Source organism: Halichoeres trimaculatus, unplaced genomic scaffold (genome assembly GCF_033239565.1).
Source record: "Halichoeres trimaculatus isolate MK-OKI-2021-1 unplaced genomic scaffold, fHalTri1.1 fHalTri1_scaffold_12, whole genome shotgun sequence".
Classification (NCBI taxonomy): Eukaryota; Metazoa; Chordata; class Actinopteri; order Labriformes; family Labridae; genus Halichoeres; species Halichoeres trimaculatus.
The window spans coordinates 17,036,651-17,050,100 of NW_027437190.1; the positions used below are offsets into that span (position 1 = coordinate 17,036,651).

The 13,450-nt window shown below is 38.7% G+C and overlaps 1 protein-coding gene across 3 annotated transcripts; it reads right to left on the reverse strand.

The window, feature by feature from the left end:
* Positions 1–1,025: 1,025 nt before the first annotated feature.
* LOC141800791 (protein tyrosine phosphatase type IVA 3) lies at positions 1,026–9,597 on the reverse strand. 3 transcript variants are annotated; one of them, XM_074683578.1, is made up of 7 exons: positions 9,061–9,597; positions 6,178–6,671; positions 4,072–4,211; positions 3,876–3,968; positions 3,659–3,789; positions 3,389–3,463; positions 1,027–2,761 (listed from the first exon to the last, which is right to left on the reverse strand). In XM_074683578.1, exons 3-7 carry the CDS (start codon positions 4,165–4,167, stop codon positions 2,644–2,646), a joined length of 513 nt encoding a protein of 170 aa, XP_074539679.1. In that variant the 5' UTR covers positions 4,168–4,211; positions 6,178–6,671; positions 9,061–9,597; the 3' UTR covers positions 1,027–2,643. The 3 variants fall into 3 exon arrangements, with proteins under 3 accessions (XP_074539682.1, XP_074539679.1, XP_074539680.1); XM_074683579.1 differs by lacking the exon at positions 9,061–9,597 and adding an exon at positions 8,729–8,801; XM_074683581.1 differs by lacking the exons at positions 6,178–6,671; positions 9,061–9,597 and having other exon boundaries at positions 1,026–2,761; positions 4,072–4,210.
* Between the last annotated feature and the right edge of the window lie 3,853 nt (positions 9,598–13,450).

Below are 13,450 nucleotides of genomic sequence, written 5' to 3' on the forward strand. Positions count from 1 at the left end.
TACAGACTTAGATTGAATAGTGGACTAATAGAGACTCTAACAAGTGCAAAACGAAAATAATGAAGTTTTAAAAAGTTATGAACTAGTCAAGTTGACAAAATTTAATTCAGGGAATTTTGGAGAATAGTCCCTTTTTTACCCTTTGAATTTGGTGTTTATGCCCCATGTAAACAATGTCAGAAAACTATTAAGTGTTAAATGAATTAATGTTTGCATTAATTGTTTTGTAAACACCATGTGATTTTGAAAGGTTATTGAACTAGAAGTAAGGCACTGTATTTGAGAGTGTGGCAACACCCTGAGGCCTCTAGGTGGTGACCTAGGAACACTGAATTGTTCTCAAAGGCCTGAGTCTTTCTGGCTGACATTATTACAGTGTCAGGTCAGGAGCTTGAAAAGTCATAGTGTAGTGACCAGGGCAAGTGCAAAGCTGGTCAATAAAAACTTAAAACTTAGTCTGATTGGAATTCATACAGAACTTTGAGGAGAAGTTTAACAATCAAAATATGAGTTGACAAAGTTTGGCTTATATATTTATTCATTTATATATTTAATTTATGCAAATCACGTTCTATTCTTCTTCTTTTTTTTTGGTCGAAAAACTACAATAAATGGTAGTTTGAGAGTTTTCACTCCAGCACAGTGAATTTGTTTCAGATGGGTAACTGGTGAGACCTTTTATTGTATCTTCAAACTCATGAGTAGATCTCATTTCTCTTTCATTTGTCACCGTAGAGGGGTTTATATTCACAGGCTTACTTCCCAGCAGATTTGACCAGCCCATTAGCTAACAGTACAAAATTGATTCAATTGAATCTCTGATTCAAATGTATCTTTTCCAGATTAATGGAAAATAGTGATGAGTCTGTAATGATACTTTGAACTTGAAAGAACTCAAAAGACCTTTTAAAAATAGTGACAACAACAAAACCTTTATTTAACAATGCAAAAATGTACAGAAAGACATTTACAGCGTGTTTTTTTTTTAAATTATAAAGCATCAGCTCAGATCAGTCAGTGGTTAACACTATAGTTTAAGACACATCACACACACAGAGGCTGAAACGTACACTCACACCCGGGCACCCCCCCACCCCCAGACACACACACAAAAGACACGCGTGCATTAAATGAACAAGGGAGTTACTGCCAATTTAAAAAAAAACAACAACATAGAATTTCAAATTCAGATAGAAGATCATCTTTTCTGCTACAAAGTGACTCCCTGTACACTCATGTCACTTTTACCCCCTCAGCTCTCATTCCCACAAAGTGCTGTTGGGGACCTTAGTTCACACCTAAGTTTTTTTTTTCATCAAGTACATGAGGATACTGTCATGAGAAGCTGTTATACATTAGGGAAAAAAAACAACAAAACATAAAAAGTGCATGCTCTATCGTCAGCAAAAAAACAACAATAAAAACCCTTAAGCATTGATTACATGCAATGTTGAGGAACAAAAAGGGAAACAAACTCCAAAACAAAAAAAACAATAAGATGTTTTCTGTGACCATGGCTAAAAGATGCGCACAGTGGTGCTCAGTAGTAAATGCAGAAGGATCAAACCAATACATTGATCTACTTTTCTGTAAGCAGTGAAAAATGAAAGTTTTGTTGAAGAGATTTTTCTATCTAATATGTTGACTCTTCCCTGCAGAGGCTCATTTTCTCACCAATATCTTGGAAGAGTGGTCCATCCCAAACTCCAGGGGGGGAATAATAGAGATCCTTATTTCATATTATTTACAAATATTTTACATGTCTGGATTATTCTGATATTATAAATAAAGTCCTTTTTATCATACATATATTCACATGGCTTAAAATCAGCTGCTTCGATCAGTGAGGCTTCCTTCTGTGAGTGTCAGTAAACAGAGCATAATATAATGCACACATTGATATGTAAACACAATTTGAGCACAATATTAAAATGGTGACATAAAAAACCAGATAAAGGCTTGATTTTTATAAAATATGTTTTTAGAATCTAATTTCATGACTGATTGCAGATGAATGACATTGATGGCTGACATGGAAATGAGTCTTCATTTCATTAGTACTGATGTGAGTGATAAAGAAAGAGCACAGATAAGTATTCACAAAGTGAAACAGAAAAACTGTATTGTTTGATTTCAAAGAAAATGGTAAAGTTTCAACATAACAAAAATACATGTCATTTTCTTAAAAAAACTGGTTTGTTGAGAGGTTTGAAGGCCAACATGAAAGTAATGTTTTATTTTAAATCACTTCACAGATCTGTTCAGGTGCTCTTAAAGATACACGTAATGTGTTCATTGAAGAGTTAGACAAAATAAAGCCAATAAGCCTAAACAATATGCCACCAACATAGTATCAGTGTTACTTTCCTCCTTTCTGTCTTTCTTTACAGCAAATTCATATTATTAATATTATTATTATCAATATTATAAAGCAAACATGCCAATAAAATCATTCTTCCTAGCCAGGAAATAGTCAAAAACAGGGCAACAAAGATGAGTTCGGCTGAGATTGCTAGAAAAACATTCAAAGCTTCCCAGTGTAGATGTTGACTGCAGAAGCTGACATATTTCAATGATTGTGATTATAAAAGAAGGCCGAAACGGTTGGATTCCTGAGAGCATCTCCTGTGTTTGTGTGTGTGTTCACATGATACAACACTTGTTCTTGCGTGTGTTTGAGTCCTTGAAGCGTAGCCTCTGCTTGGATCGATATTTCTCCAGGTAGGTGAGCTGTTTACTGTTGATGGCTCCACGACGCTTTCTGAAACAAATCATCAATGCGTAACAGAAGTTAATTATACTATAACTTGTTTAAATGTTGAATATTCTGTCATACTCTTTCTGGTCATTGAGATCCCAAATAGTGCTTGTCCAACCAAGTTTGTAATTTTGCTTATCCATAGTTACAAAATCATCCAACAATTAGTTGCTATCACCCTCTGCAGGTACTTTTGAAAGGGCACAACACATGTGAACGCAATTTGTTACTAGGTGCTTACATACAAGTGCAGATCAGGACCACTGACAGTTTCTCTCTCTTGGGAGGTCAGGATAGTTTCCGGAAATTCTTAAGTCATAATTTTGAAATATCTCATGAGGAAAGTTAGACATCTGACATTCATTTTAGACTTTTAAATTTTATAAGGAAAAATAATAAATTCTGAAATGTGTGCCAGAGAATTCTGAGAAAAAGTCAGTATTCTTTTTTGAAGTAAAAAGTTTTTTTTTTTTTTTTCATAGCCTACTCTTCATGTTGTCCTTACACCCCCCCATCACAGATGAAATGTTTGTATTATGAAGTAGTACCTCCAGTATTAAGCACTTTTTGACAATACTCTCACATCATGTTACCTCTGTATGACTGGATTGTAAAAAATAATGCACTTACTGTCTGATAAGTTGAATAGCATCTTCATACTTCATCCCACTTTCTATAAGAGCCAAAGCAACCAACACAGGAGCCCTGCAGGATGTTTCAAAACACAAAAAACATTTTAGTTTAGTTTAGTAGACACCAAATGCTGTCAGTTCTACTTCACCTGTGTTGACCAGAAACCAGAAATGCAACTCCATCATTAATTGCGTGACCTACATATATGTTTTCCTGTCTGCTGTGCATACAAAGAAGGGATTTTGTTTCATTTTGTAAACCACTCACCTGCCAAGTCCAGCAACACAGTGAACAGCAACGCAGCTTCCAGGATCTTCTTGGAACTTCTTCTTCAGTAGATTCAACCAGTCATCAACAAGCTTACTGGGGGGTGGGGCTCCATCATCAAATGGCCAATCCTGAAAGAAGAACAGGGCATTTGTGGCACTTTGCAAAGGTTATGCGCACGTGTGGGTTTATACGTATGTATTCAGTTTTGGCTCACCACCACAGTAATGCCATCTTTCTCCAGCCGTGTTTTATCATAGGTGATATCACAGACACGAACAACCGTGGTGGCGCCATAATGCTTCAGATCCTAAAACAAGGAACAAGAATAAGGAAAGAATCTAAACATGGTGCCACACAAAGTGTTGCTCATGTATGTGACACTCTCATGTCTGTCAACACACATCTCTTACCTCCAAGAAGGAGCTGAGAGTGCTGTCTGTGGGGTTGTGTGTGATCAGAAATCGCATGTTCTTGTGGCACAGTTCCACCGGAGCTGGACGGTTCATGGTGGCTGGTGTGCTCTTCGTCAGCTTAAGACAACCTTTGACCCCTATGGGGAAGAAGTCAAGTTAGAATTAGTCTAATAAGCTAATTTAAAAATGTAACATACTACACAAAAGACATGTTTATTCGTTCATTCATTCATTTTCTGAACCGCTTATCCTGTTTGGGGTCACAGGTGGCTGGAGCCTATCCCAGCTGTTATTGGGCGAGAGGCAGGGTGCACCTTGGACTGGTTGCCAATTAATCACAGGATTGACACAAACAGACAGACAACCTTTCACGCACACACTCACATCTAGGGACAATTTATAGTGACCAATTAACCTGATGAGCATGTTTTTGGATTGTGGGAGGAAGCCTGAGTGCCTGAGAGAACCCACGCTTGCATGGGGAGAACATGCAAACTCCCCACAGAAAGGCCCACGGGCCAAGCTGGGAATTCAACCAGTGGCAGACAAGTCCGTATTTGAAATTTTTAACACTTTGTGGTTTAAGGTATATCCAATCAAATCAATAACGGCCCAAGATTAATTGGGAAGCAGTGTCACTGCACAGTTGTTGATCAAACCTGCTTCTCTACTTTGGGGAACTCAATCAAACCTGTTAAAATATCCCAGAAATCATTACAAAGTCACAAATGAACAAGGATGAATAAAGAGAAATGTGACTGGACAAGAAGGAAATCCTGTGACAAAATTATCCAGAGATTGTTCATCAAGACCTTATCTCAAAAGTCAGCGCTGGCTCTGAAATCCATGCTCCAGTGCTACAAAGATCATGTATTCTGATAAGTGAAAAGAGATTACACATGCCCTGTTACATTCCAAAAATGTACTCTGCAGATGAAGGATAGTCAGATGCTTTGGAAAACTAAAGCATCTAGACCATGGTGTAGTGCTATGGCATGGTACTAAATAGTAGTGGGTGCCAGGGTGCCAGGGTTTTTGTAACGGCACTTAATGAAAAGAAAAAAAGTGAAATTTTGAAAGTTTTTGACTGTTTAGAGTATGTTTGAGTTATACTTTTACAGACATCATCCAACAATTTAGATAACGTAAACCTGGTCTAATCTAGCCAGAATCCTTGCTGGGTATGCAAAATACAATAGGGTAACTTCAATAAATCTTTTTCAGAAATGAAAGGAACCAAGGGGGTTTAGCTCCAGTCTATATGAGAACAGATACTGAATTTTACTTATAACTCCTTTGAGGAACTGTCAGTAAATTACTGTAAATGTTGGTACCCCTTGTGGTAGACGAAGTAGTCTTACATCAATTATTAGACAGTGGTGAATTTAATGATATTTTCACATTAGAGTCTCATCCTGCTTTATCACTTGTTGTGAATCTTTGATGTAAAACAGGTACAAAACTATTCACAGAGCTTTTAACAGGAACACACATTAACCCTCCGTGGCTATAATTTAGTGTCCCGTGCTGATTGACATTGGTCTGCTTTCACATCTTCAACAAGACTGCACAGTTAGGAGTATTTTCGGATGAATTTAATTTCTGTAATCTTAATTCGGGATGCCACACACACTCCAGGTATAATTCCAGTTAGAGCTCTGGTAAGAAATTGTTGGTGCCACCGGAGTCCTCTGATGAAGAGGGCAAAATACGAGTCCAGGTCGGCTGGTTGACTGGAGATGGGTTTGAGCATTCTAACTGTCTGACTATCTGACTTCTTGACAACTTGTAAAATGCTTGTACGGCTCATTTATGACAGTTCAGCTTCAAGTGCATATGTGTGGCCGTATGGAATTTCCCCTGTGTTGTTATTGTCACAACATCTCTGTACAGAAGCAAAGAAGCACTGAGAAGTGAGCAGCAATGCAGCTTCCAGGATCATGCTTTTCTTTGCAATAAAAGTACACTTGTCATAAAATCTAGTTTTAAAAGGAAAGTACAAATTCAATTTTAGCTAATACTGATAGAATAAAAAAAAAATACACAGTATTTTTTCCCCAGCTATATTAGGATACTTATGTGTTGGTGCATAACCTTTCTTACCTTTGATGCAGTTGTAGCAGGTACCTGCTTGGACTTCACTTTATTCAAGTTCTTCAGATGACTCTGGATTTATTGTCTCTTGATAAATGTTCTATGTAGAGACTGTTTGAAGCTGTGACAAGTATTTTCCTGATTCTTGGGTTCAGTTCTCCTAAGGATTACCCCTTCAGGTGTCTGTATCCTTTAGTCCAGGAGGCTACAGAGTGTCAGCTCTTTCTCTGTTCAACTCTTTGGTTCCGTCTCTCTGATTATCCAGTTCTGTCTTTGTCTTCTGTCTCTTTCTTTCTCTTTCCCTCTCGCTTCAGTTAGCTTTCGGAGTCACGGCTCCACTTGTTACCCCATGAGCTGGCTGGCTCAGAGGGCAAAGGCCAACACTCCCTCAGGTCTCAGAGCTGCAGGTCTTCATGGCGTAGCTTCATCCCAGGTAGGGTTTAAATGTGTTGGGCATGGCAGTAATCCCCAGTCCGCCGCACAAACTCCATCAACCAGTGATTCTGTGGTAAAAATTGTAGGAAAAGTTTGAGAAATTAAAAAAGGAGCTCTGTGAGACACACAAACAGCTATTGCAGTAAATATACATCTAATTTAATTTAAGTAGTTGTAAGCAACACAATGGCTCTTGTATCTTGTATCCTATACATTCCTTTCAGGGATATATATTATTAAAATCATTTCCCACTCTTTAATCCAATCAGTATTGAGAACTTAACACTTTTTTTGCTAAATACCATTGCTAGATAAAAACATCTGGTTGGGCACATGCCCCTGAAACTATATTTCCAGGGTTGCTGGAAGGACATAATTCAGCACCTGAAAAGGCACTTAGGAAACCTGCGAGAGTAGAAGAGTCTTGAATAGAAAAGCATTAGTAAAGTCAAACAAATGCAGTCAACTTAGGAAATACACTTTAATTGACAAATATTGTTCTTGGAAAGGTTCTCATTGTAACTTTTAGTTTGCGTCACACAGTCCCTGGTTCACATTTTCTCAATGAACCAGGGGTTCTTCACAGATATATAGGCATGTAGCAAATTTCTGGAAGAAATTTCAGTCTTGTTTAGCATGAGTTTATCAGAGGTAACTTTGATGAGCTCTGAGATGAAAGATTATTTCAACATGAATATGTGTTACCAGCTCTTTTTCTTTGCCCTGATCTAAACTTCTGTGGGTACAAATCAATCAGTGTGCACTTTCCAGGTAAACACAAGTGAGTTAGTTTGAGGATAAAGCATGGATTTGTTCATGTTGTTTGAGTCAACACGTTTAATACTTTAGACACATTAACATTAGTTTCAAAAGGGTGTCAAAGGAACTTGTGGGATAAACCATTGACAGTCTTTTATTTTGGAGGGTTCATGAGGAGGACAGAATAGTGCTAAGCAGATATACAACGTAAACAACATTATTTTTTTCCTTTTGTAGTAAAAGATAATTCAGATCTATGTTTTGCAGATCAATCATAAAGGTGAGAAATGGCAAAGGAGGAAAACATTAAAGAGGTTTTCATCTCACTCACATGTTCAAACATTCAGAGAAACAACCAGAGAATGTCCTGAGGTACTCTGGGTAATCCGTCATCGCCTCTTCACCTCAGCTCTGACCACACATGCACTCACACAGACACACTCGAACACACAGGAACACACTCTTCATAATCACATGCTGACTTACTCACTAACTCTTCCAGAAGAGCGTAGTCTATTCCAGGTTGTTGACCATCTATAATTAGGAATTTATCCTGTGTTACCGCTAATCAGGCTAAAGGTCAATCATTTCCCATCCAGCCAATGCAAAGTGTTATCATTTACTGTCCTCAACTGGGGTTTAAGAAGAGCCCTGTTTATATGTTTACAGCCTCATACAACACAAGTACCAATAAATTACTAAAAACGAAAAAACCCAACTGAACTTGACCAAAACTGTATCAAACTATGTCAACATAAAACAAGAAAAGGAGGCAGTTACTTCTCTTACATTTATACATTCAAAATCTTAACACTTAAAATATCCACACAAAGAAAAGGTTTAGCTACAACCTCTTCAAGAATTGCTGACACTTTATACATGTAGCCACCACTGAGAGCAATAGACTTTATCTAAAAGCAACACACTGATGTATGGACTACAAGTGAGGGAGCTAGATGATTATTTCCTTTAAAACTGTAAAGCCAATATTCCTCTGTTACCTTAGAGCAAAGTCTAGTCTGCAAAGAAAAGTGTGTCTCCAACTGGTCATCAGCTGCCTGGCTGTTTCCCTTTCACAAGCTGGGTGAATACCCAAAGAAGTGAAAAAGGATCTGAACATCATCATAAAGCTGTGTTAGGCTGCCAAAGCCTTTTTAAAGAACCTGCAACATGAGGCTGAATGAGACACAGTAAGCCTCTATGTTAGTATTAGTCTTGAATCCTGTTGCATCCACCTCCATTGCCTTATAACTGGAGAGAAGTTTTACTGTAGCAGCTCCAATAAGTCCTTTTAGAAAAAAAAAAGGTGTGCTAAATGACTAAATCTGGACTGAAGGCTGCACTAATATACAGCCTTCCCTCTTACCTTAGTTGACAGCTTGGCTGCCCAACAAGGAAATCCCCAAACCACTGACCCGGAGTTACTCCAAAGTCCTGTAGAGACAGCAGCAGTGGAAGCCGTACAACTGTGGGCTGACTTACAACCAGCTGACTGCCTGATATAATAAACCCCTGAACTCCCTGCAGCTGTATTTATAGCTTTACAATAGCTACCTATGTGAAGCATCAAAACTGAGTGTCTCTGTTGCTTATATCTGTGATTACAAGCCAAAAGTTACAAGTCTGACAGCATCAGAATTTTCTCCAAGTATGGATAAATAACGATACATTTTATTTAATAAACAAATCAAATCTTACCTGCTCTGAAATGTCACCTCCAAGCACAGTCTCAACATCAGCCACCTGAATCCACCTGCTTTTTGTTCTTCCTGCAGCTAAATGATGAATTGTCTGACAGTCGCTGCAACAGAGAATAATTTCCCTGCAACAACCTGTAGCTTTGCCCCGCCGTAACACTGAACTGTGCACCTCCACCTGTCCCTCCTCCGGTGCGCTGTGAGTGCCAGATTGTGTCTCTGCCTGGCTGTGGTGGTGCAGTGTGCTGCGCTGAGGATCTGCTGTGAGCTGGTCTAATCAGGCTGAGCAGCCATCTGACCCTGACAGCCCTGTCACCAGCAGAACACTCTACAGTTAATGCTCTTAGAGAGAGAGAAGAGCCTCACTCTCTCCTCCTTCTCCTCCTCCTCTTCTTCATCCTCCTCTTCATCCACTTGGCTCCTTTTTCCCTACCCTCTTGCAGGGTACAAACGAGGTCCCCTCCTCCCCCTCATGTTTTCCTCTTCTCTTTTCTCTTCTTTCAGGTTGATGTGGTTCAGTTCAGAAGTCCTTGGGTGCATGAATGCAATAAAAGGTAAACAGAGCAGTTAGGAAATAAACGAATATCAAAGCTTTCAGTTGAAATATCTCAGAAATATTCTAACAAAATGTTCTAAATGAAAAGTCTAATGAGCTTTTTCTGCTCAGACACTTCTGCCTGGATCTTCTCTTGTTTTCCTTTCCTCAGTCTCTCCCCCCTTTTCCCTCCCTGAGCTGTCTAAAAATAAATGCTCCTTTGAGCTGGCAGACAGATTGGACGAGTCAAACCTTTGAGGCCTGTTTCATGGAATTAACTTTCTCCTTAACAGACAAAAGTACCTACGATATCATTGTTGTTGTTGAGGTTTACAGCCTAATTAATGTGTGAAGCCAATGTGCTGTGTCCAAAGCACATGAGATAAATTCAAATAAAAAGGGTAAAAGTTTATAGAGACCCCAGCTCAACTAACACCACTCTGTCAAATCTACGCAGTTTGTATTTTTTAGGTTATTCAGATTCCCAGTGAAGTCACCGTCTCATCCAAATGTATTTTTACAAGGTTATGGTGAGGATACGTGAGTGCATGGAGTCACAAGGCAGTCACACTGTTGCTGCAGCCTTTTTTTAAAGTGGAACAAGCTGGGGCCTCACTTCTCTATCAATCACTTTGAGTGGAGGTTAGCATGACTGTTCACCCGCACACATAGCCGGACCAGCTAAAATTAGCTGACGCACAACTTGAATGCTTTCCAGTTTGTCACATTAAGACCAGTTTGTAATCATGACTGTGGCGAATATCCCGAGTCCGCAGAGGCTATGAGTGTTTCCATCACATTTATTATTGTATTTGTGAAGTGTTACACCATATTAGTTTGTTATAACAGTGACCTTCAACCTTTTCAGATAAGCTGTGTAAATGAAACCATTACCCAACTCCGGAAGCTCCAAAATGCAAAGTGACAATAAAGACCATAAGATGAGGAAAAAGATTAAAGTGAAAATGGAAGAAGACCTTTTCTCATCCTTGGATAAGGATATTGACTGCAAACCAAATCTAAACATAGATCAGCAGTAAATGTGGCCTGGGCACATACTGTAAAGTACATATGCTGACAACTATAAGTGCGGATGTCCCCATCATGTGTGTTAACAGAGGAGAGTGGTGGGAACATGGGAGTGAGATTAGGACACGGCATGTAACAAAAAGTTCAGGGGGACATGGTTGTCAATGAGTGAAGTGAGATCACAAAGGCACTCTGTTGTCAGAATCAGAATCAATATCAGAATCAAGTTTTATTGCCAAGCATATCTGAACATACAAGGAATTTGTCTTGGTGTGTTGGTGCTAACACTTGACAAGAAAATAATGAAAATGCAGATAGAATATAGAAAAAGTTAAAATATAAGATATACAAATATGCAAAAATAAATATAGAAAAATAATAATAAAACAGAATAAAATGAAATAGAATAATGAAAAATATATAGGAATATTTACAGAAAAACTAAATAATAATAATTATAATGAGAAACAGAGGATACAAGGTGCAGCTGTGCAATTTAAAGTTCAGTAGGCATTAATGTAAAGCATAATCAGACTTAGAAACAGTCTCAACGGTAGAATCCGGGTTAGGTAGGGGCATTGTTTATCAGGTTGACAGCAGAGGGGAAGAAACCATTATTGTAGCGAGAGGTTCTGGTCCTGATGGACCGCAGCCTCTTACCAGTGGGGAGAGTCTCAAAAAGTCTGTGTGCAGGGTGAGAGGGGTCAGCTACAATCTTACCTGCACGCTTCAGAGTCCTGGAGGTGTACAGGTCAGGGAGAGATGGCAGGTTGCAGCCGATCACCTTTTGAGCGGATGATGCGTTGAAGCCTGTGTTTGTCTTTTGCTGTGGCTGCAGCGTACCAGACTCTCTCAGTTGTCTTGGTTTATATTAATTTTCGAAGCAATTTACAGAGTGTTATGTTAGAGAAACAGTCAGGGTAGCCTTAATAACCAGCTTCACAATGATATTTAGCATCGTACCAATGTTGAGGGTGTTGTACGGGAACTTAACTGGTTTCTGATGTTTTAAAATTTAAAAACATGAAATTAGAAAAAAAGTGTTCAGACTCAATTGGTAGCTGTAAAACAGCCAAGTTGAGACCACACACTACAGAATTATTTAAATAAATAAATAATGGGTGTCAACTAGCTAAATATCAGATCACACCTCCTACTATTTGGGATAGCAAAGTGTGAATGTAGAAAGCTCAATGTACTTGTGTTCTTCTCTCCATTTTTACCCTTTGTTATTTACAGCCTCTGCTGGATCATTGTGTAAACCAGGTTTTTGTTGTGTAGCAAAGTCAAGCTCAGGTCTGCCTTCAGTCTGCTCTAATTCTTATCTTATTGTTTTCCTGATAGCTAATGTGACTTAAGACCTCGATTTATGCCAACCTCCAAGGCTGCCAGCCTCTCGTTCCCCATACCCCGCAGGCGTGAAATAAATCCACCTTTTAAACACCTTTCTTGCATTATTCTGCATCAAATACCTCATTTGGTTTGATCAATCAGCTTTTACAAAAAACCTTCATCATTTCAACAGCCTTGGTTTTCCATAATATTCATGAAATGATTTACACTGTGTAATGCCAAAAGGAAGTATAAGCAGATCATTTTAAAGTCCTTAGAGCTATTGGGTTTGATAGTCGTGGTTGCTGAACATACAGCACACTGGAGAAGAGTTACCTCAGGATATGTTGCAAAAAGAGCTTTGTAGGACATACTGTGGATCTTAATGTGTTAAAAACTCATCACAAGGGTTTTTGATCAAGAGATTAACAATGACACAACTGGGTTATCCTCCTATCTACTGTAATTTATTATAATAACAATTACCCCCCATAATTCACATACTCTTCCTCTCAAGCCCTTTTCTATGTCATCCTCAAAGCAACAGTCTACTCCTGTCTGACCATCTGTTTTGGCGCTTCAAATAACGGTGGCACTGGCCTAAACATGGTTGCTGCAATGGACTTGGAAATGTGAGCTGACATCTTGTAGGTCAGCCCACAGCTGGCAGTCCTGTGCTTTATGAGGAGCCTAAAGGACACAGACTGTGGAGACCGGTTAAAGCCTGATGAGAGCAACATGCTGACCTGCAAAGACTTTAACCCCAGTTACACAAGGAGATGCCAAGAAGGTGGCAGAGCTTTTGTTTTTATCATCTTAGCATGGCTAAGGGTGACAATCTCAATGCATTCTTATATCAATACAATGCCACAGTTGCTCTGTGAAAATCTTGCCAGTCTCTCATTATTAAGGTACATATTAACAATATACCAAATAAACAACAATGCCAAAAATGATTTCTTATCTCTTGTTTGTTCTTGTCAAAGTTTACATTCACATGTACAGGTTTCAGAAAGATTTGTACTTGAGTTTTTTCAAGTTTTTTTTTATTTCATTGACAAAAGTGAGTTTAAAGTGAGCACCAGATCATGCTACAGCAAAAGTTCCTCAAATGTAGATTTACACCGTGTAAGTCATAATGGACATAAGAAGAGACAAACGTTGCTCCAAATGCTGCTAGCTCAATTTTTTTGGCAAGATGTGTGAGTAAAGTTTAATGTTATTCAACTCAATTAAGCTCCTCTCAGCCTTGTGTAATGTGCTATTTAAACCATCTATCACCGTTCGAGAAAAGACGTAATCTGTCTCAGTCTGCTCTATTTGTGTCTGATGGTTACAATCACGTAAACCAGTGAGAGAAGAACTCAATGGACGTGTAACAGCTAACTACTCCTGCTGCTCATACAAGAACAGGAACAGAAGTTTTAATAAATTGACTGATGATATATTAATCCCATTGAGAAATAAAAGTTATCAGTCTCTGTTAATAAAACAT

Excerpts from the sequence above, each read along its gene's own strand:
- LOC141800791 (XM_074683581.1), bottom strand. The coding sequence starts at position 4,167 with ATGAACCGTCCAGCTCCGGTGGAACTGTGCCACAAGAACATGCGATTT. Across the intron at positions 3,464-3,658 it reads TGTGTTGCTGGACTTGGCAG|GGCTCCTGTGTTGGTTGCTT; the intron begins GTGAGTGGTTTA and ends AACATCCTGCAG. Across the intron at positions 2,762-3,388 it reads GCTATTCAACTTATCAGACA|AAAGCGTCGTGGAGCCATCA; the intron begins GTAAGTGCATTA and ends GATTTGTTTCAG.